At 38.0% G+C, this 22,437-nt stretch overlaps 1 protein-coding gene across 1 annotated transcript; it reads right to left on the bottom strand.

The window, feature by feature from the left end:
- Positions 1-791: 791 nt before the first annotated feature.
- slc28a1 (solute carrier family 28 member 1) lies at positions 792-22,431 on the bottom strand. The gene is made up of 18 exons (XM_007235670.4): positions 22,226-22,431; positions 21,942-22,021; positions 21,773-21,843; positions 21,059-21,150; positions 20,695-20,884; positions 8,654-8,795; positions 8,361-8,474; positions 7,436-7,513; positions 7,267-7,347; positions 7,045-7,125; positions 6,361-6,486; positions 5,547-5,677; positions 4,656-4,824; positions 4,286-4,471; positions 3,038-3,119; positions 2,394-2,492; positions 1,214-1,319; positions 792-1,101 (listed from the first exon to the last, which is right to left on the bottom strand). The coding sequence occupies exons 1-18, from the start codon at positions 22,227-22,229 to the stop codon at positions 987-989; spliced, it is 1,947 nt and encodes a 648-aa protein (XP_007235732.3). The 5' UTR covers positions 22,230-22,431; the 3' UTR covers positions 792-986.
- Positions 22,432-22,437: the final 6 nt, after the last annotated feature.

The following is a 22,437-nucleotide window of genomic DNA, read 5'->3' on the forward strand; positions in this document are numbered from 1 at the left end:
AGCAGTAAAGCCACTCTGCTGAAGTGCAGCGTAATACAGGAGTTTCAGTTCAGTAGTTCTCCAGCACTGAGACTCGAGACTAGAGCATTATTAGCATTAGCAGCTAATCACGCTACATGCTAGCTCTTTGGCTATTCAGAGGTGAGTATACCTGACTGTAGAGAGAGAGAGAGAGAGCAACCAACAACAAGAGCGTGGACCGTGAGGGCGAGAGAGAGAGATACAGAGAGAGAGAGAGACCAATGATGGAAGTGAAAGAAAGTGCTGCAATTACAAAAAAATGGCTAGTGGAAGTGCTGACACGGAGACAGACACCGATTCTCCTTATGAACATTTTTATCACCTGGTAAGAAACCCAAAATTGCAGTGTCATGAGCAAATGCCTACAATGAGCAGTTTCAAAGAACGTATAGTGATTTCTAGCTTGTAGTGTGAAAAAAGTATAGAAAGTATATAAAAGTATTAATTTGAATATCTCACGAAAAAAGTAAAATGAACTAAATTTTTAAACTAGTTCAAAATTAAAATTGTGCACTTTGAACGTGAACTGTTCACTTTGAGCATGTATATAGCATGTAACTAAACTTGGACTAGTTCAGAAAAGCTGTGAACTGGCACAACACTGCTAGAGTCGCATAATGCACCTTTTAATCCAGTGCACCTTATTGTTCAAAAGAGAGCAGAAAATAGATGTTCATTAATAGTGTGCCTTATAATCTGGTGAGCCTTATAGTGCGAAAAATAAGGTAGTTAAGCACACAGTTCAGAACACAAAAAAAGCAACACAAAGCTATTGTCTTAGATTTCCCTCTTTATTATTTACAATATATAATACAGCAGAAAATATCAACATTGTTTTATGGTGATCCACATATTAAAAAAAATGAGTTGTGTGACGCAAATACATTATAACATATGACAATCATTTCTTTACAGTGTTTAAAATGAGCTGTGTACATTGTGTACAAGTTTGCTTTCGAATGGTCTCAAGTGCATATGGTTTCATTAAAAAGTTGACAACAATCAGTGAAGTAAACAGTCGCATTTGTCACCACGTTCCACGATCCCTCAAAAGAAACCAGTGTTCCATTTCTCACAGCACTGCAACAAATAAACCATTTAACAATGACTCTTAGGGTTTCTTAGCAAATGTTTAAAAATCCAGTAAAACTGATCATTTCCTGTATTCATGGTAGACAACCTTTGATCTTACCTGTCAAAGAGATCATAGCAGCAGGTTTGGATACTAGAATCAGTGGCATTAAAGACAGTCCCTTTAAACACTGCTATACAGTCCAGGGGAGGAACGAAAAGAAGACCTGTGAAGGGGTCAGAGGGTGTCAGAACTCAATCACTATTATCAATATAAATACAGCCCTGGAAAAAAATAAGAGACAACTTAAAAATGATGAGTTTCTTTGATTTTACCAAATTGAAAACCTCTGAAATATAATCAAAAGGAAGATGGATGATCAAAACCATCAAACCAAGCTGCACGGCTTGAATTTTGAAAACTGGGATTAAAAACCAGGGTTGTAACAACAATGTTTGTTTTATTCAAACATATACCTTTAAATAGCATAATCAGAGAAACTGATTCAGAAACTGAAGTGGTCTCTTCATTTGTTCCAGAGCTGTATATGTACATTATTCACATTTAACTATCCACCTTAAGTAGGGTGACTGGAACATAAGGTCAAATGGGACACCATCTATCTCTACCTATACAAGGTTTATTCACATGTTACAGAAATAGATCTGTGTTTGGCTATTTTACTTCATCAAGAAAGCACAAAAACTGTCTTAATCACAATCTATTCAACTTAACTAGCTACCAAAGGTGTCAAAAGTATTTACTCTCTAGTAAAGTGTAAGATTACTGGTTTTAAAACTACTTAAAGTATAAAATGGATAGTTTTTTTTAATGGGCTATATTTAAATCGTAAGAAAAAGGACAGATAAGTGTGTGAAAAAGTAAGGAGTAGAAGTAAAAATTAATCTGAAAAGTAATTACTCCAGTAAAGTATAGATAACCAAAAATTGTAGTTAATCTGCTAGATTCCGATCACTTTATAGAAAGAAAATACCCAGATCCTTCCGTTTCAGTTAATAAAATAATTTAAAAATTCTTATTTAGCCTACAGTTCATTTCTCAAGAACAAGCCACAGATTACTGAGGAAACGTTAAAACTTTGAAACGTAGCCTGAGATTACTGAGGAAACACCTGAGATTACTGAGGAAACAAGATACCAGCAAGTATTAATGACCACACTGGTATCTGAACAGATACTGATGTGATTATCAACACTATACAGGTTATTACTGAGATAGGGCTCAGTAACACTGCAGGACCCTGGTTAAGGTTCACATACTGTATGTCCTTTTCACTTACCAGCAACACACGCGTTAATCAGTGAAACACATGTGCCTGTGAACAAGGCTCTCAGCACTAAAGCAGAGATGTCACTTTTTCTTGAGGGACAAATGGAGGCTGCGAAGAAGAAGAAGAAAAACAATATAAACAAATAATGGTCACTGTCTTATATAAACACATTTTGGAATAGTCCATTTTCAATGCACCTCGAGACTACTGGAACAAATATTCATTATACTTTCATTATACTAAGTACAGGGTATCTGCAGGTATGGGGAAATTACTGTAAACATAAGACGTTTTAATACCAGATGTTGACACCAAAAACGTACACAATATCAATATGAAGTTAACATACTTTACAGTAAAAATCGAGCTCATACATCTAAAACAAAGTGCAATACCGTATACAAACCTGTTTTTATTCATTTACACTTCCCTATGCCTACATTTCAGTCTGTGGTTAAATCAGTAAGCTAATTTGCATATGGAATTTGGAAAATAAGATCTAATTTTAAGAGTTTTAAACACCCTGTAAGTATTCACTATGCTATCATTATGCCAATTATTAATAATGCTATACACACATATAGTCTTAATAATGTTTGTTTAGTAGATGTTTGTAAATGATCATAACTGTGTATATGGAAGTGAATACTCACACAGGCCTCCAATGACAATTCCAAGAGAACTGAAGTTGGCAAAACCACACAAAGCATAGGTGCTTATGATTTCTGATCTGACCTGCCAAAGACAAAGAGTATGAGGATCTACGAATCAAATGTCATTAGATTTACTGCAAATTATCTGTTTTTCATTAGTTTTAAAAATGAACCAACTTTCATTTTTGTTGTTCTCATAGTTTTTATATTGATTAAAATCTTAAAGGCATACGCATACAGTGAAATATAGTCAGTGCGACTCACATTTGTAATGTTTGTTATAACTGTTTTAAATGAAAATTTAAATAAAACAGTGTTTTATGTGTACACTTATTCTAATACATTATATGGACAAAAGTATTGGGACATCTACAGGCACTTTTATGACATCCCATTCTAAACCTGTAAGCATTAATATGGAGTAATGGTTTCCTTTTTTAAGCTCTAACAGTAGATATGGAACACAAATTTCACAACTGATGGTGGAATATCCAGCTATATCCAATTAACTTGTTGCAGCAGTAAATGCTGGAGTGCAGTGAGCTCTTTAGAACCACCCATTATTTCACTGATGTGAGGCTAAGTGCTTGCTTTTACACACCTGTGGCAATGAGACTGAATCAAACACCAAAACTGAATGATTATTAAGTGCGTCACAATACTTTTGTCCATAACGTGCATGTTACTCACGAGAGACATCACAGGATTTAAAGAATAAGAAACATGAGATGAGAATGATGAACAGCTGTATTATCATTCTCAAAATACTTGAATTATTAAATGAAACATTTAAAAATGCATTTTGTTATATAGATTAAGTCAGTAGTTCCAGCACTAGTCCTGGAGGACCCGAAGTGTAGGCTACAGCAAAGTAGAATGGGTTTACAGTAGGACTGTCTTTTATAAACGTCTTCTCACTAACAGCCTAACAAGACTCTTTCATTTCTTAACACAACTAACACATCATTGTTTTAAAATATTTTTATACAAACTCGGTTCTGGATACGTAATTATCTGCCATGCTAAGAGAAATATAAGTAATCGGGGGCAGTGAAGCATAAATCAGTTGAGTCTTTCAAATTACTCCAAAAGTTTTATGACACAACTTTGACAAAACTTTTATGATACAACAGCCAAAAACGCAGCCTACCTTCACTGTTTGTACAGAGCAGGGGGTCCTTTAGAACAATAGTTAGAAATTACTGACTTTTTCTTACAAAGAAAGTGAGAATTAAGGGAATAACTCACTGAGATGTACTGCCCGACTTCTGTGATGCCGTTTAGTCGGTTATTTTTCAGCTTGGACAGCTTCTCATAAGCTATAAACTCGTTGAGGAAGAGCTTTGTCCCGATGAGTTCAGCCACTGTGAAGGACTCTTCCACTGGTATACCCATCATAAAGGCCACAGGCATGAACACGTATGAGCAGATGATCTGAAGGGTTAAAATAAAAGTAATTCTTGCAGACAATCATACTGTATCACTACAGTTTGAAGTTCATTGGTCTCATCCATTTGTTTTCTAAAGAAATATTTGATATGTACAGAATACAGTATCATGTAATGATTATAAGAGATGTGACCAATGACATCTGAAGCAAAGTTAAGTAATACTGCACCTCAAAAGTGATATCTGGGTAGCCCACCATTCCTCCCAGCCATTTCAAAGCAGCGTTAATGAAATCCAAAATTGCAAGAAACGCAATCAGGTTGGCAGCTATGTTAGCCACAAGACCTATCGACGCAGATGCTCCTGCACTTGCAGCCTCTAAAATATTCTGTTCACCCCTAAAAAAAACATAGAAAGTTATAATTAATACAAACTAAACACATTATGCAAATCAGTGCTGTTTAATGTGTCATTTTAAACTGACCAGCTAATAATCTAAGATAATTAAGACATTAAATGTGGCCTTAGTCTTAGTTTTCATATTTAAATGAACTTTCCAACATGAAAACTGTATTTTTGTATTTGAGAAATCCAGTGTGAAATGTGAAATGGATTTGAAGTGTAGTAAAACATGATAATACAAACTTTTGTCAAATAGCTCACCCCCCAGCATTCAGAAATACAGCGCTTTTAGCCGATGCTCCCAATAGACTTACAATACTAGTGATTGGGGCATGGTGCTGCCCATGCAAAGAAATATATAATTTTACACCATTTATAAGCTCAAATTAGCTCCACATTTCATTGGTAGTATTCCAATTTACTACTGGGCTACTGTGTGCCCAGCAGGTGGAAACAAGCTCAAAACAACAGTATTTGTCTAGACTTGAGCTAAGTTCTAGTAATTTCCCAGTAATAGAAGATCTATTTTCAAACAGATCATTTAAATGATCAAAATGCATACCCTGTCTTGGTTTAACTCCTTCCTATAACATCAACAGTAAAACACAGGTAACCATTAACAGAATACTACAGAATACTACATGTGACAGTGTGAAAGCGTGTATAGCACACATTGTTACTGTTATAGTTAGGAACATAGAAATATAGGAACACACACCCGCCGTCCACTTTGATATTAGCTTTGGATTTAAACTTGCTCTCCTCAGTCTCAGGATACGAGAGTTTGGCCACAGCTAAGGCACAAGGGGCAGCCATCACAGAGGCAGAGATCAAAGACGAAGCATCAATCTGGAGAGATGAAGAAGCAGAGGACTCAGCACAGGAAGACTGTGAACTAGGCACTGGCTCAGATGAAAAACACAAGCTACTTGAGAAGATAGTTCAAACCTGAACCAGTTGTTTGCATTAACAGAGGAATAGTTATTATGCAGCCTCCAGTTTCTATTTGTGACAGTTTCTATTTGATCTTAAGTACACTATGACTTGTCTTCAAGTGTTTTTGGTGATAAACAACATTAACATTGCTTTTGTTCACTTGTTTCTTAGTCAAGTAAAGTGAAAGTATGTGACATTATTGCAACAAAAATAAGAAAAACAACTGGGCTTTTTGTGAGAAACGTTTTTTTTTACGCAGGAAAACATTTCACTGGCAGTGTTTTCAAACATATTTAAGATTAAGGCAAAAAAAATTAACTTTACTCGTACACTACTACCCTAACAAACAAAAAAAATTACCATGACTGGTTCAAATTGGACTGTTTGGCTATGCATTTTTATTTATTTGTTTATTTTGCAGGGATAGAGTCATTAACCAACAGAGAATTAATCGGTAAAGCTCAAAACTTTTCAAATCATCCTTTATTCTCTCTGTTATTTATATGATTTAATTAATTGGCAATAAATGTGTAACAATCCAGATAGTTTTAAGAATTATTTGCAATAGTCCTTGATAATGACATAAGTTGTTTTACCCCAAATGAAATGAAAGCTCCCATCACACTGCCAGCAATAGTGGCAAAACCTCCAACTATGACCGCATGGATCTCAGACTTGGTCATGTCTTTCAGATATGGGCGAATCAGCAGTGGAGCTTCAGTCTGAGAAAAATAAAAACAATAATAATATTAATCAGAGAAGGCTAGTTTTATAATCATGGACTGGACAGAATGTGGTATGGTGATTTTTACCATTTACCATCCCAAAACCATTTTTTTGTACATAATCTGTTTAAAATTAAATGTATACATTAACCAAGATCTGATCTGGTGTCCCATATTTTGTATTTTGTGCCCTGCTTTATATTAACATGATGATTCAATTATGAGCCTCTGTTTATTGCTGGCTTGCTGTCATTAAAACATGCAGACTGAAACTTATGCTTTCTCTTGGTTGAGGACATTACCATTCCCACCCAAATTTGACAATAAAACAGACAGAAATGTAAAAATTGCAGTTAGATTTAGTTTGAATAGCTAAAATATATATTTTTCCAATTAGAGAAGAATATTTAAGAACCGAATAAACCAACACTAAAAGTAATACTAGCATGGTAGTCTCACACTAATGCAAAACACTGCATATCTACATGTTATTGTGCACTGCTAAAATTATGATTCGCAAAATATAATTTTTAACCAGAGGAATTATTACATTACCTGTCCAACAAATATATTCCCTGCAACACTCAGTGACTCTGTAGGAGAGGTTCCCATTGTGATCTGCATAATCCAGGAGATCTTTATAGAAACAGACACAAATTTAATCAGACTGACCGCTCAAAAATACACACAAACTTGTTTATAATACAGTGCTCCTACAGAACCTATGGATACTTAATTTACAGAATAAAACTTACACGATAAGATTCAGTTTCTCACCTTAAGGATTACCCACTGCATCACTCCAAGGTAGTACAGGACAGACATAACACTGCTGAAAAAAATCACTATAGGCAAAGCCTACAGGAATACAGATAAACAGTCAATTTTCAGTTTTTTTATACATTTAACATCAAAGCAGAATTTAATGTGTAAATGCTTTACTAACCTGAAATGCAAAAATTCCTGCTTCAACCAGTTGACCAAAAACAAAAGCCGAGCCAGCTTGGGTGTAGTTTAAAAACGTCTGTTAAAAAAAAAAGAGAAGAGAAAAGAGAGAGAAAAGTCAGAGCGTAAGTTTGCAGAAGTGTCAGCTTTTACAGTACTGGTATATTGCTCATGGTATTAGGATTGAAAAACACTGTAACTAAGGATATTTTATTGTTGTGGCTTCTGAGGCTGGTAACTCTGGTAAACTCTTGGTCGTCTTTTCGTGAGGGTGTACTGATGAGAGCCAGTTTCATCATAACATTTTTGATGGTCTTTGTGACTGCACTTGAGGACAATTTTGAAGTTCTTAAATTTTTTCGGATTCACTGAACTTCGCTTCTTTCTTTACCTAGTTGAGTAATTATTGCCATAATATGGATTAGAACATTACTCAAATAGGGCTATTCACTGGATACCAACAATACCTCTTCACAACTTTACAACTGATGCTCTTAAACACATTAAGGGGCAAGAAATTCAAATAATTAACTCTTGATAAGTTCAGCACAGCTGTTAACTGAAAGCTGAACATTCAAGGTGACTCTTCCTCATAAAGCTGAATGAGAAAATCCAGCCTGTGCAAAGATGTGCAAAACTGTTATCAAAGCAAGAGGTGCCTACTTTGCAGAATCTAAAATATAAAACATATTCTGGATTGTTTAACACTTTTTGTTTATTAAATAATTCCATATGTTTTTCTTCATAGTTTGGATGACTTTAGTATTAATCTACAATTAAGATCTTTGCATATGAAAGTATGGCTCTAAGTCTTCTTATGAACGTCTAAGGAAGATCCATTATAGTGTAATCTGAAAAAGTCACTCTTGGTGAGAGGTTAATGAATCACTAGTATAGTAACTCTTGAGTAAAAGGAAACCAAATACCTGAACTTGATCTCCAAGCCAGTTGAAAGCTACATATCCTGGTGTTGTCCGTATAACAAACAGACCGATGACAAACTGAAGACCAAGACCCCAGAAGAGGGTCCTCCAGCGCACCTAAAAGAGGAAACAACAAATCTTTTTAGTCACAGACTACACTGTTTACACTGCAGTGTGTGCTACATTTCTGTTTTTTGTTGGCTTTACTGTGGGCCAGCAGGAAGTATAAAGACATGTTCAGTTAAAGAATTGAGGAAAAGCTGTGTAAAGAGTTGGATTGTGACCGCATGGCTTACCGCACTTCTGTGTGCAGAAAATAAGAACAAGCCCAAAATGAAGAGACACACGCCACCAAAGGAGATGAGCTGCTCCGGGCGCTTGCTTGTGTCTACTACCAGCCATGCCACCAGCAGTCCGAGCACTATCACTATAAACACCCTGCAGGAATAACAAACACAGCTTCTGTGAGGAGTATGCTTTTGGTGCAACATGTTTGCATTTAGCAGTAAGACACCAATCACAGAGGGGTAATAATTAAGCAGAAACTATATGTGGACGTGGTGTTAAAGATGAAAACTCTTAAAACTCTTTCCCATTTACAAACAAGGATTGCAATAATTAACTATAGGCAGTTTCCTAGACATTGATTAGTCCTAGCCTTGGACTACACAGCATTCTGAATGGAGATTTTCTATTAAAGTAAAATATAATCTATGACTGGACTTCTGGAAAACTGCCTTTACAAATCCAAATGTTTGTGGACATTTCTTCTAATGAATGCATTCAGCTACTTTAAGTTGCTATTATTGCTGACACTGTTTTGTCAGGCAGGGATTAAGCCTAGTTGTGCACTACACTGCATATTCAATTGAGATTTTCCACTGAAGGGAAAATATAGTGTACGACTAGGCTTAAAGCCTGCATGGATTCTAAGTATGTATGTGCCTCAGATAGTCAGATTCAAAAATTATTTAGATTGGAGAAAGATACCCTTATTGCTGGATGATTTAAGCTGAATATTGTAGTGGATTAACCAGAGGATTTCTTCATTGCTTGGACACAAACACACACTACCCCCACTTTACGGCCTATAAGGAAACTTCGAACCCAGAACACTCTAAAAAACCTTGGAGTAATCTTTTTTTTCAAACAACCTTAAATTTCAAAATGACATTTACTGACTATTTCTTCACTCAGCCTCGCCCGAGAGCCCTAAATGCGAGTTTAGGGTAAAATTCTGTTTACATTCCTCCAAGTCATAAACCTCGGAGTTAATGTAAACATTTGGAACATTTGCAACACATTTGCAACATTTGCATCACTAGGACGGGACTGCGGACTTAAGAGAGTGTCAAAACTTAATTAATGCCTTGGAAATTGTTAATTCACCAAATATATTATACCAATTTAGGGGTTTGTGCTTTCTGCAACCACTTAGAAATAAGATTCATGAAGTTAAAATGAATGCTCTTAGCTTGGAAATTACATTCCCAACACCAACTTCACCAACTTCCCCCACCGTCGTAAATTCAGACAGGCAAGGACCAAGCCTTATCTAAACATAGCAGACGGAAGAGGAATTTCTCACTAAGAAGATTTTGCTTAAAATACATATAAATTGACTATATAAAAAAGGTGTTTTATAGAATGCTTACTAAATAATGGTATATGTGTCTGGTATATGGTATATGTGTTTGTATTTGTCCTGATAAAATTTTCCTACACATTCAAGTCTGAATCAACAAGGTTTAACTAGCATTTGATAATTTAGCTTTATTTGGTTATCAGTGGTTTAACCAGGTATTATCTTGTAAGTGATTTAATTGGGTTTAAATAATAACATGACTCTTGATCTCTTTCCATCTTTCCATCCATTGATGTATTTCTAAGATTATCTTGAGTATTACAAAACTGTTTGTGGGCAAAATATATATATATTACATTTATTGTGATTCAATTGTAAGATTGTTGTTTCCTGAATTTATCCTCACAGACTGATATGCTGAAAAATGTATTTTGATCCACTGTTTAATTGAGTTTTCTTTTGGTTTGATCTATTAGAAAAATTCTGAAGCATGCTGACCATGTGAGCGAGAGGGGGTTTTATGGCCCTTTGTGAATCCCCACCAAAGTTTGAAATTGCTCCTAGACCAATCAAAACACAGACATTTGGGCCACAGGGCCAATCATAGCTCAGGGGCCAAACAGGCCACAGAGACTAATAGTAAACTGGGCAGACACAGTTTTAGTTCAGTTGCCAGTTGGAGGAGTTTGCAGTTCAGTTCAGTTTGGAGTTGAAGAGAAGGAGTTGGAGAAGATGAGTTGAGGAAAACAGTTAGAGGAGAGAGGTTAGGGAGCCAGAGATGGAGAAAGGATAGACCGTTAGTTTAGTCATCTTAAGTTAGTTTTCTTAGACTAGTGCATTTAATCTTCAAGTATATTAATATTAGCTATCCTAGTTAAAATATCTAAGGTTATTTTACAATCTACGAAGCCAAGCATTATTCCATCTAAGTTTAGCTAAAGTACAGCTGAAAAGGAGATCCGCCAGATCCAACCCAGAAACCTGCGGTCCGGAGGCCACCAGCAAGCCACCTGAGGGCGAAGGGATTTCCCTGTGGGTTCTACTGGGGCTCCGTGCTGACACAGGAAGTCCACCCACCCTGCAAACAGGCTCACGTGATCCTTTTTCGGGGTGAAGCAGCAGACGACCAACCCAGGCGGACGTCACCAAGGCTCACTTCAACAACTCAGAGTAAGGCAGAGCTGGGTTTAATCTTTCGGCAGATGGTGTCTGTTGGTCATGGTTTGGTCGGGTCTTTAATAGAGCGTCTTTAGTATAGATGACTCATTTTGAGTGGCTTGGTTGGAAATAAGAATTGGTTTCGTAGACTTAAAATGCCTTAGACCCTTATTTAGAAATACTCACTTAATAGTTATATTAATCTTTATTCCTTTCATATCAGCATTATAACGTGTTTGTTCTTTTATTTCTCATTTATCATTCTACACTATGATTTGATAGCTAATGGCTACATTTATGACTTTTTAATGAATTATTTACTCATATCTGTGTGATTTAATAAATACTTTTATTTTACAAAACCTGTCATTTCAGTGTGTTTTTCTGGATAACTTGGTTATGAAAATTTCTGTCACCTGTAGAAACCACACCCTGAGATGTCTTGTGTTATTAATTAATTTGATTAATTAATTAATTAATTAATTAATTAATTAATTAATCTAATTAAATTAATTTAATAACTGGCGCCCAATTAAAAAATATTTCAACATCTCAATTAGCACCAGGTATTAAACCACTGAGCCCGCTACATAATTGGCGCCCAACGTGGGGCAGGATTATTATTGGCTCTCCGCCGCGAGACCAGAATATATACACATTTCATAACCAGTTCCAGGAAATAGCGCTGTAAGTTGCAGAATAAAGTGTATTTTGTTGTTATTATTAAATGCGTTAGCTGCTGGCTAGCTGGCCTAGTTGGAGTTAACTGCATAAACCCAGCGTGTTAGAAACACACGCACATGTCTACACGTGTTTTTGTTTACAATTCAGGACTGGCCAGTCCCCTGTGTGTGTGTGTGGTATGCGAGCGCTCTTGAAAACATTACGCTTATTTGTAAAATAAGCTCGGTTGACACACCGCCGTGTGTGGGTAACCTTAAACCCGGGTGTATATACGTGTATATACGTGTGTACTTACATAAAGTTCGAACTGTTTCCGGTAAAATAGACATATTTTGCCAGTGTTGATCTGATAAGGCCTTCGCGCAGCTTTGAGTCGCGGATCTCCGGCTCATCGACTCCGCGCTCCAGTTAAAACTGCCGGTTTTTGCGCGAAATCCGTAAAATCCTGCAGTACTGGACACTTCCACGTGTGTAAAAGAGTAGCTAACTTTTACGTAACACCACCCTGAGTGGCAGGAAGTCTATTGTGTGCGTGATTAAACTAACCACGCCAGGATGTAAATCCTCTTTGCTCATCTTGTGAAGTGTGTTGCTGCTGTGTTAAACTTTAGGACAGCCGTGCCCTTCTCCTCTGCTATTCACAGTCGACTGAGTCAGTCAAATCTGCTGACCAGGTCCCAGACCCAAGGGGCGGTCCTTAACGTGGCATCATCAGTGGGCGTGACCACTCCCACCAGTCGGCCTCTGCCACCATCTGGTGGACAGCCTGACTATTTACACTCAAAATCAAAGGGTGTTTTACTACCCCTCACCACTAGGGGGGGTACACTGCCACATCGCCATCTGGTGTTTGATTTGGGTAACTGCATACAGTGCAGAAAGGTGCATCTCATTTGTTTGACCACCAGAGGGAGCCACTTAGCCACATAGCTGTGTCGCCACCTGGTGTTGTACTTGTGTAATTGCTATCATCCTGTAGAGTACATTTAGTGTTTCTGTCGCCAGAGGGTGCCAATTTCAAACAAACTTTTTGTTAAGTTAATAAAGGGAATTTGCATTGTGGTTGGGTTAAATGGTATGTGAATAAGTAAACAAATAACTGCATTCATTTAATCGGTTAATATTAAATAGTTAAATTTAAGTTTCAGGTCTGCTCTCTCAAACATTACTCTTTATGTTACATTGAACCAAGCTAAATAGCTATCTCCATTGGGTAACTAATCACAACATAAATTAATTAACTGGTCATTTTAATCAATTTGATTAAGTAAAGTTAATTAAATTTTTGTTAATTAATTATTTTCAATTTAATTCAACCATCTTCAAATAAATTAAGATTAATTATTGATCGATTAAGATCAATTATTAATAACTGATTGAAATTAATTAATTAATTAACCATTAAAAAAAAAAAAAAAAAAAAAAAAAAAAAAAACGTATCCAGTTATCAGTTACTCAACCATATACCCAGCACACCTGTGCTTAATACATAGTTAAATTCTCCCATCCTGTACATAGTTAATAACTATACCCATATTTAGACCTGCTGCATATAGTGGCCTACAGTTATTAAACTGTTCACTAGCACCACTGACAACAAATCTAACTATTCTTTTAAAATTAATCTACTAATTGTAACCTTAGGTCGCCCACTTTTAACAGATTTTCTTCTTAGAAAAGGCACAATGCTAATTGACTCGAACATAAAATAAACTTGTTTGTCATCAAAATTGTTTGATTCCACGTGCTTTACGTAAATCAAAATGTGTGCCACCGAAAAAGCTCTTTTAGAGCTTACAGCTGGTCTACCCCCAGGACTTACCATCCCAGTCCAACAAATGGACAGTGGGGGTCTCCATGCACTAATTGCCAAAAGCCTCAATGAGTGTGTATCTAAAATCCTTGAGGGCAAGCAACAAGTGGATCCGATTTCCCTAATACTGTGGAAACAACTGCTGTTGTCACAGGATCAACTTGCTGCTTCCTCCAAAACCATTCAAAATCTCCAAGCAGAGATTGTGACTTTAAATGATAGAGTTGCAGACCTAGAGAACAAAACTGTACAGTCTGAAATTAACCAAAGAGACCTCAAAACCGAAGTGCAGCTGCTTCAAAAGGAAGCCAACATAGCTACCCAACTTGCAGCTCAGTCACAGGAAAAACTAAAACATGCCATTGCAAGACAGGTTGAGCTACAAACTGAATTAGCACATGCTAACAATGCAGTCAAATTAACTCGAGACCAAACAGAGTTAACATTTGAGCTGATGATGGAGGGAGACTCCCCCATCAATCCAGCTGGTAAATCAGGAACCCCTGGGGTTCCGGATTCTAAGCAACAACCATCCACAAATACAATCCCTCTAGTCTCCCTTAAAGGTGCTGAAGCGCCAGTAGAACCAAGGTTCACTCAGCGTTCCCAGCCACATGGGACCTCTGCGCAACCTCAAGCACCCTCTGATAGAGATTTGGACAAAATTGCGCATAACATCCCACGCTTTGAACCAGAACCGGACGGTTCTAATGATGTCCACCAGTATCTTCGCGACATTGACTTCTTCTTACGCCGTTTCCCCAAGGCCACGGTAAATGATAAAATCTACCTCATTAAGGTGTCCTCTAGTCAGGAAGTTGGACGTTTCATTGAGCGCCAACCACCCCAGGTTAAGAGAGATTATCCTGCTCTTTGCAAGGCTTTGGAGAATGAGTTCTCCAACCACCTTGTTCAAACCGGCCTTGCTGCAGCTCTTGCAATTAAGCAGAGACGCCAGGAAACACCCCTACAGTACTATCACCGCCTCAGGCTAGCTTATTTCGGCTATAGAAATGAGCCTGGAATGGAGGAAGAGGAAGTTTTCAAAACATTGTTCGTGAGAAACCTCCATCCCTCCACCAGTCGCTCTTTTGGAGTCGCAGCCTGCCCTCGTACGCTAACAAGCCGGCAGCTGCGTGATTTGGCTCTTAGAGGATTTGCTAAGTTCCAACAAAACATTAATAAAAAATCAGAGTCAAATGACATCCTGATAATTAATGAGCAGTCCTCCCACGTCAAGCAAAAAGGGGCACACAAGGCTCCAATGCCACCTAAGACCCAGTTAAACCACAAAAACCAGAGAGTGTTCCACTCTTGGCGTCGCTCGTCCCTACATTGGGCCCAGCAAAGTGACCAAAAGCCCTCCTATCGAAGGAAAGGTAGGATAAAACGCAGTTGGAATGGCAAACACTCACAGCACCATGCTCGAGCACAGAGCTCCAGCAAACTTCAATCTCCGCTCAGGAGAAAGAGCCCAAAGCACCACAAACGTTGGTGTCCACCTAAAGGGCACAAGGATGAGACATATCCAACTAACCTGAGCACTAAAGACGGCAGTCTGCTCAGACAATTTCGTAACGAAATACGCAAGCAGGACAATGCTGAATCTGAATTCTTGCCAATTGTCCATGCTCCAGATCAACCTGCTTGGGGGGGTGCGAAATCCATCCACTCCAATGCAGCCTTGGTTGTACAGCCAGACGCTGAAGACAACCACACTGAGGAAGCTCCTTCCCTCAGCCTGGAGGATCCACCACCTAAACAATTCTTGGGTTTCTTAACCAAGAAAGGTTCAACACCAAAATTCTACCTAGCCACCTGGCTGGAAGATGTGTTCGGGTATGAAGCTCTTTTGGACACGGGGTCAGACATTTCTTTAATGTCAAATTCACTTTTTGACCAGGTGAGGGCGACAGCCCGCCGAAACAACAAAGAGATACCTCTGAAAAAGTGTGCTCTTCACCTTCAACCATATTCGCACACTGGTATCACTCTGCATTCTGCAGCCCTGGTGCACGTTGCCATCGGTCCAATGAGCCTCACCCATCCAATTCACATTTCTCCATTGGAGAACGTCCCATTGCTCTTTGGCAAAGACCTCCTTGACCGGTTCAAACCATTGATTGACTTTCAGCATCGTAGAATCTGGGCACAGGTTTGCGAACCCCTGCCCTGTCCTAAGGCACAGGATAGAGTTCAATGCTATCATGTTGCTAGCAACATTGAGCCACACAAGCTCATTGAACCTTCAAATTCCACGGGAATCAATGAGAAGCTCACAGTCAGGATTCTGAAACCACCATCTTCAGAGTCCCCTAGCATGACTCTAAAACAAAACACCTGTTCATGGGCATTGACTCCCTCTACGGCTGTAGATGAGTACAACCCAAAAGCTGGAAAGTCATTCACTCTTAACACAACGGTCAACGGTGAAATCTTTGTTCCATGGGCTGACAAGTCAGCTGTTCACAGAACACCTGCAGGTTCCTTGCCACGGACTAACTGTGATCCTCTGTTCGTGCACCAAAAGGATTGTTCTCTTCTTGTTCCTGCACCAGTGGTTCCAGACAAACACAGTCCCTTGGATTCTTATGAATGTAAAAACATTCCCACCATCTACACAGATGGATGTGCTTTTCGGAATGCTCAGATCAAATGGAAAGTTAACATGACAATTGGTGCATGTGGCAACACTTCTTTCAGAACACTGGCATTTCAACTTGATCCACTTGCCACTTACTGTGCGTCTTTCAGGATGCTCAAGGGCCTGTTTGTTTATGCCCCAGATACACACGCTTCATCTTCATTCGTGGTGCCTCAGCGCCATGGGGGGGAGAGCCTGGCCCAGGCCCTCGATCACCTATGGGTGGACCACAAAATGATGGGGGAAACACACCAAGCATTCCCACAATTGACATATCTGCCACTTGTTGGAAAAAGGCTAGTGTGTTTTCAGCCCCAATCTTCAGAAGATCTGTGTGGTATATGGCCAATTCCACAAATGGATTGGGTCGAAAGACTCATGAAATTTGTCCGAAGGAACAAACATCTCATCACTGTGGCAGGTGCATTTGCCAGATGGGGGGACGTCCCCCAGACCCTATTGAAATGGCTCAGGCCACAACTTTTTTGCTGAACCACACTTTCTCAGGTGTTGGTATATCTCACCGTTCTAGCGGTGAACTGCGGAAACACCCAAAACTGGGAAAAAGCACGCTTGGATACCAACCATTGTGCTACACTGCTGACAAGCTACTGGTGAGGTCCCAGCACAGCACTGGCAAAACAATTCGCGAGCTCAGGTCTCATTGGTTTGGTCCTCATGCAGGGGCAGACAAACTGCCTCGCATCTGGAACCAAATCCCGCATCGTCAGTGTTTTATTAAACTGATTCTCAAACAAGTTCACTGTAACCCAATTAAACTATGCAAAAGCCCCATGGGACAAGTCGGGACCAATAATGCCCTAGGTTAAATCATAATACTGGGCCAGATACTTAGACACACTGAGTGTTCATTGTCCACCATTTTCTGGCCTGACGCAATTGTTAAATTGAGAACGTACCACACATTCACTGTCTGGAACTCACCTATCCAAGTAGCATAACTCACAACAAATTGGATATTTTGTTAAACCTAGTGTTTGAATCACCATTTCAAACCATTAGCATAGCAGTATAATAAATACATGGAGAAAGGGGGGTGCCAATTTTTTTTTTTTCTCTTCTCTTCAGGTGCCCAAAACATATTTTGTTTCCCTTCTGACTACGTTTGTTCCGCTATATTGTTCTCAATTGTTGACTAAGTAGTGGCTAATTATTGAAGCATACCTTATGGGTAGGTTGTCTTGATAAAGTTATAAAGGAACAAATAGCTAGCAAACTATTTGTGACCCTTTCATATGCTTGTTGCCACCCTATCACATTAAATTAACTATTTTATTCAGAACCAAAAGCCAATAGCTACAACAAAAAAAAAAAAAACTGATCATCAGAGAAATTGTATATCCATTAGACCAAAAACTCTGTCAGCGACCTTGCAGTAGATTGTCTTAAGAAAGCATGACCAACAAGACACCAATTGCATGAAAGATGTACCCTAACGTGCTCTGTCTACAGAAATCCACGTTGACATCGACCGATGACCCAACGTCCAGTGGCCCATCGATCGATGGGGGGGGAATGTAGTGGATTAACCAGAGGATTTCTTCATTGCTTGGACACAAACACACACTACCCCCACTTTACGGCCTATAAGGAAACTTCGAACCCAGAACACTCTAAAAAACCTTGGAGTAATCTTTTTTTTCAAACAACCTTAAATTTCAAAATGACATTTACTGACTATTTCTTCACTCAGCCTCGCCCGAGAGCCCTAAATGCGAGTTTAGGGTAAAATTCTGTTTACATTCCTCCAAGTCATAAACCTCGGAGTTAATGTAAACATTTGGAACATTTGCAACACATTTGCAACATTTGCATCACTAGGACGGGACTGCGGACTTAAGAGAGTGTCAAAACTTAATTAATGCCTTGGAAATTGTTAATTCACCAAATATATTATACCAATTTAGGGGTTTGTGCTTTCTGCAACCACTTAGAAATAAGATTCATGAAGTTAAAATGAATGCTCTTAGCTTGGAAATTACATTCCCAACACCAACTTCACCAACTTCCCCCACCGTCGTAAATTCAGACAGGCAAGGACCAAGCCTTATCTAAACATAGCAGACGGAAGAGGAATTTCTCACTAAGAAGATTTTGCTTAAAATACATATAAATTGACTATATAAAAAAGGTGTTTTATAGAATGCTTACTAAATAATGGTATATGTGTCTGGTATATGGTATATGTGTTTGTATTTGTCCTGATAAAATTTTCCTACACATTCAAGTCTGAATCAACAAGGTTTAACTAGCATTTGATAATTTAGCTTTATTTGGTTATCAGTGGTTTAACCAGGTATTATCTTGTAAGTGATTTAATTGGGTTTAAATAATAACATGACTCTTGATCTCTTTCCATCTTTCCATCCATTGATGTATTTCTAAGATTATCTTGAGTATTACAAAACTGTTTGTGGGCAAAATATATATATATTACATTTATTGTGATTCAATTGTAAGATTGTTGTTTCCTGAATTTATCCTCACAGACTGATATGCTGAAAAATGTATTTTGATCCACTGTTTAATTGAGTTTTCTTTTGGTTTGATCTATTAGAAAAATTCTGAAGCATGCTGACCATGTGAGCGAGAGGGGGTTTTATGGCCCTTTGTGAATCCCCACCAAAGTTTGAAATTGCTCCTAGACCAATCAAAACACAGACATTTGGGCCACAGGGCCAATCATAGCTCAGGGGCCAAACAGGCCACAGAGACTAATAGTAAACTGGGCAGACACAGTTTTAGTTCAGTTGCCAGTTGGAGGAGTTTGCAGTTCAGTTCAGTTTGGAGTTGAAGAGAAGGAGTTGGAGAAGATGAGTTGAGGAAAACAGTTAGAGGAGAGAGGTTAGGGAGCCAGAGATGGAGAAAGGATAGACCGTTAGTTTAGTCATCTTAAGTTAGTTTTCTTAGACTAGTGCATTTAATCTTCAAGTATATTAATATTAGCTATCCTAGTTAAAATATCTAAGGTTATTTTACAATCTACGAAGCCAAGCATTATTCCATCTAAGTTTAGCTAAAGTACAGCTGAAAAGGAGATCCGCCAGATCCAACCCAGAAACCTGCGGTCCGGAGGCCACCAGCAAGCCACCTGAGGGCGAAGGGATTTCCCTGTGGGTTCTACTGGGGCTCCGTGCTGACACAGGAAGTCCACCCACCCTGCAAACAGGCTCACGTGATCCTTTTTCGGGGTGAAGCAGCAGACGACCAACCCAGGCGGACGTCACCAAGGCTCACTTCAACAACTCAGAGTAAGGCAGAGCTGGGTTTAATCTTTCGGCAGATGGTGTCTGTTGGTCATGGTTTGGTCGGGTCTTTAATAGAGCGTCTTTAGTATAGATGACTCATTTTGAGTGGCTTGGTTGGAAATAAGAATTGGTTTCGTAGACTTAAAATGCCTTAGACCCTTATTTAGAAATACTCACTTAATAGTTATATTAATCTTTATTCCTTTCATATCAGCATTATAACGTGTTTGTTCTTTTATTTCTCATTTATCATTCTACACTATGATTTGATAGCTAATGGCTACATTTATGACTTTTTAATGAATTATTTACTCATATCTGTGTGATTTAATAAATACTTTTATTTTACAAAACCTGTCATTTCAGTGTGTTTTTCTGGATAACTTGGTTATGAAAATTTCTGTCACCTGTAGAAACCACACCCTGAGATGTCTTGTGTTATTAATTAATTTGATTAATTAATTAATTAATTAATTAATTAATTAATTAATCTAATTAAATTAATTTAATAACTGGCGCCCAATTAAAAAATATTTCAACATCTCAATTAGCACCAGGTATTAAACCACTGAGCCCGCTACAATATATATTGCAATATATTTCTTAATTTTGGTTTATGTGATACAATTCTGATATTGATTTGAACAGTATAGTCTCGCCCTTTATCATTTTCATGATACACAGCATTTATACAGATATATATATCTTCAATTGTTGATACAATAATACAATTTATCACAGTATATTGCCCAGCTCTAAGCAATTGTAGTTATGTGCTGACACTGTATATACTTGAATGTATAACTGAATTTGTGATAACATGTGTTGTAAAATGTGCTATATAAATACATTTAAATTCATTTTAATAGCTTTTTTCTATTTTAATTCACTTTTCTAGTGCCACTTGTTTTTTTTTACTAATTTATCATATATTATTTATTCTATATCATCACTTATTTGTCTAATTGTTTAAAAAGGTGCCTTTCAATTTGTTTTCTTTATCTGTATTTGTTTCAGTATTTTACCAATTAGTATTCCTGCTTCTCTTCTCAGAATTTACAGCTCTGACTTTTCTTAACATACAGAAGCTTCTAAACATGTTGATTTTAAACAGCTTTTACAGTGTAAACATGCACAGCTACTGCAGCATTAAGAGAGAGTCATGTCTAAAGTGTCTTACTTACCATTTGATCCACCTGATGTTGGCATTAAAGCATCTCACAGCAGGCTTGAAGCACCGCTTTATACTGTCACCCTTGTACTTCTTCACAAGATCGTACACAGTGAAGAACACTGCCACACTGGTGAGAACAACTAGAGCAACAGCTCTCTGGAAGTTCAGCCAGCAGGCAGCAATGAAGTACGCCACATAGCCTGTGATTTTAAAAGAGTAGCATACAACAGCGGTTATAAAGCTGGATTATCAGGATTATCACTGATTATAGTGATAACAACATACATACAACATGAACACATGAACACAGTGATATGGTGTTTGTAGCAGTGTAACATTTATAAAGTATCAGGAATGTAAGTTAAAACCTGTACCTGCTGAAAGTATTCCCAGGGCAATGTACTTGATGATTTTAGAGTGGGTCTTCAGGAACTTTTCAGTGGCCGTGAGAGGCGTGAATAATTTACTACAGAATCCACAAGGAGAATATAATTGCAACAATTGTACAAATTTAAAGGAGAAATCTGGTGTGAAATGAACATGGGGTGTAGTGAAACATGACAACGAGTATGAACATTTGTTGAATCGTCCACCTCAAGTTCATCCCCAGCATTCTGAAATACAGAGCTTTTAGATGATGATCCCAAAAGGATTAGAATGCTAGCAATAGGGGCATATCGGGGCATATAGTTTTCAAGATGGCCGAAACTACCTGAAGGTACTATGTGTGTATAAGCAGTGTTTTAAATATCAGGGCCCTCTATCAATTCTATCAATGAAGTGTGGAGCTATTTTGAGCTTGTTAATTGTGTAAAAATAAATATTTCTTTGCATGGGCAACAACAATATGCCCCTCTCAATAGCTTATCAACATTGTAAACCTGTTGGGAGCATCAGCTAAAAAGGTTGTATATTAAAATGCTGGAGGTGAACAGAGGTGGGCTACTCAACAAAAGTTTTACTACTACACCCCAGTGTAGTCCATTTCACACAAGACTTCTCCTTTAATGTGCATATTTACTTTCCCATTATATTCTACAAATAAAAATATAAGAGCTTCTACAGATTCTACAGATGTACAGCCTTACTTTACAAAGGACTTGGATTTCTTTGTTTCCTCCTCTTGAAGCTCATTCTGTTGATCTGACGGTTTCTCATCCTATGGGTTCAAACATGCTGCCATTTGCCATTTTACTTTTTTTCCAAGCAAACAATAAAATTACTGCCAACATATAATATCACAGAAAACAAACTTACCTCTGCTTGAAATGCTGGATTGTCCACTCCATGTCCATTTATGCTGGAGACACCTTTTAACTGAATCCCATCAGTGTCCGCTGCAAGAGAAAGTTCAAATCAAAATTCCTCATACATATGATCCATGATACAGAAAATCGTCTAACACCTCAGCAAAGAGAACAACTGCAGCTTCTTAACATGAAACTGTGAAAATAACACAAATCCTAAAAAAAAAAACACATCCTAAGTCAACCTGTTCTACTCAAATCCTCAACACCACAGAGAAAGAGCTAATGGCTTACTCATTCTGCTGCTCCTTTGGTCTGAGTGACAAGTGCTGAGTGATAACACTAAAGAATATACCCAACCTTCCTTGTTGTCTCTTATTATTAATTAACCACATGGTCATAAGGTCATTTTCAGTAATTTCCACACTATCGCAATCTTAAATTTTACTGTCACGCAGATTATTCCAATGACTTGAGTTGATGCGACTCACCACCATAAGATTAAG

The sequence above is a fragment of the Astyanax mexicanus genome, chromosome 9 (assembly GCF_023375975.1).
Source record: "Astyanax mexicanus isolate ESR-SI-001 chromosome 9, AstMex3_surface, whole genome shotgun sequence".
Lineage (NCBI taxonomy): Eukaryota > Metazoa > Chordata > Actinopteri > Characiformes > Acestrorhamphidae > Astyanax > Astyanax mexicanus.

Bases quoted from the DNA above. Each gene is read 5' to 3' on its own strand.
- slc28a1 (XM_007235670.4), bottom strand. The intron at 21,151-21,772 runs GTAAGGCTGTAC...TGGATTCTGTAG, and splicing joins AAATCCAAGTCCTTTGTAAA to TAAATTATTCACGCCTCTCA. The intron at 5,678-6,360 runs GTAAAACAACTT...TCATCTCTCCAG, and splicing joins GAGCTTTCATTTCATTTGGG to ATTGATGCTTCGTCTTTGAT.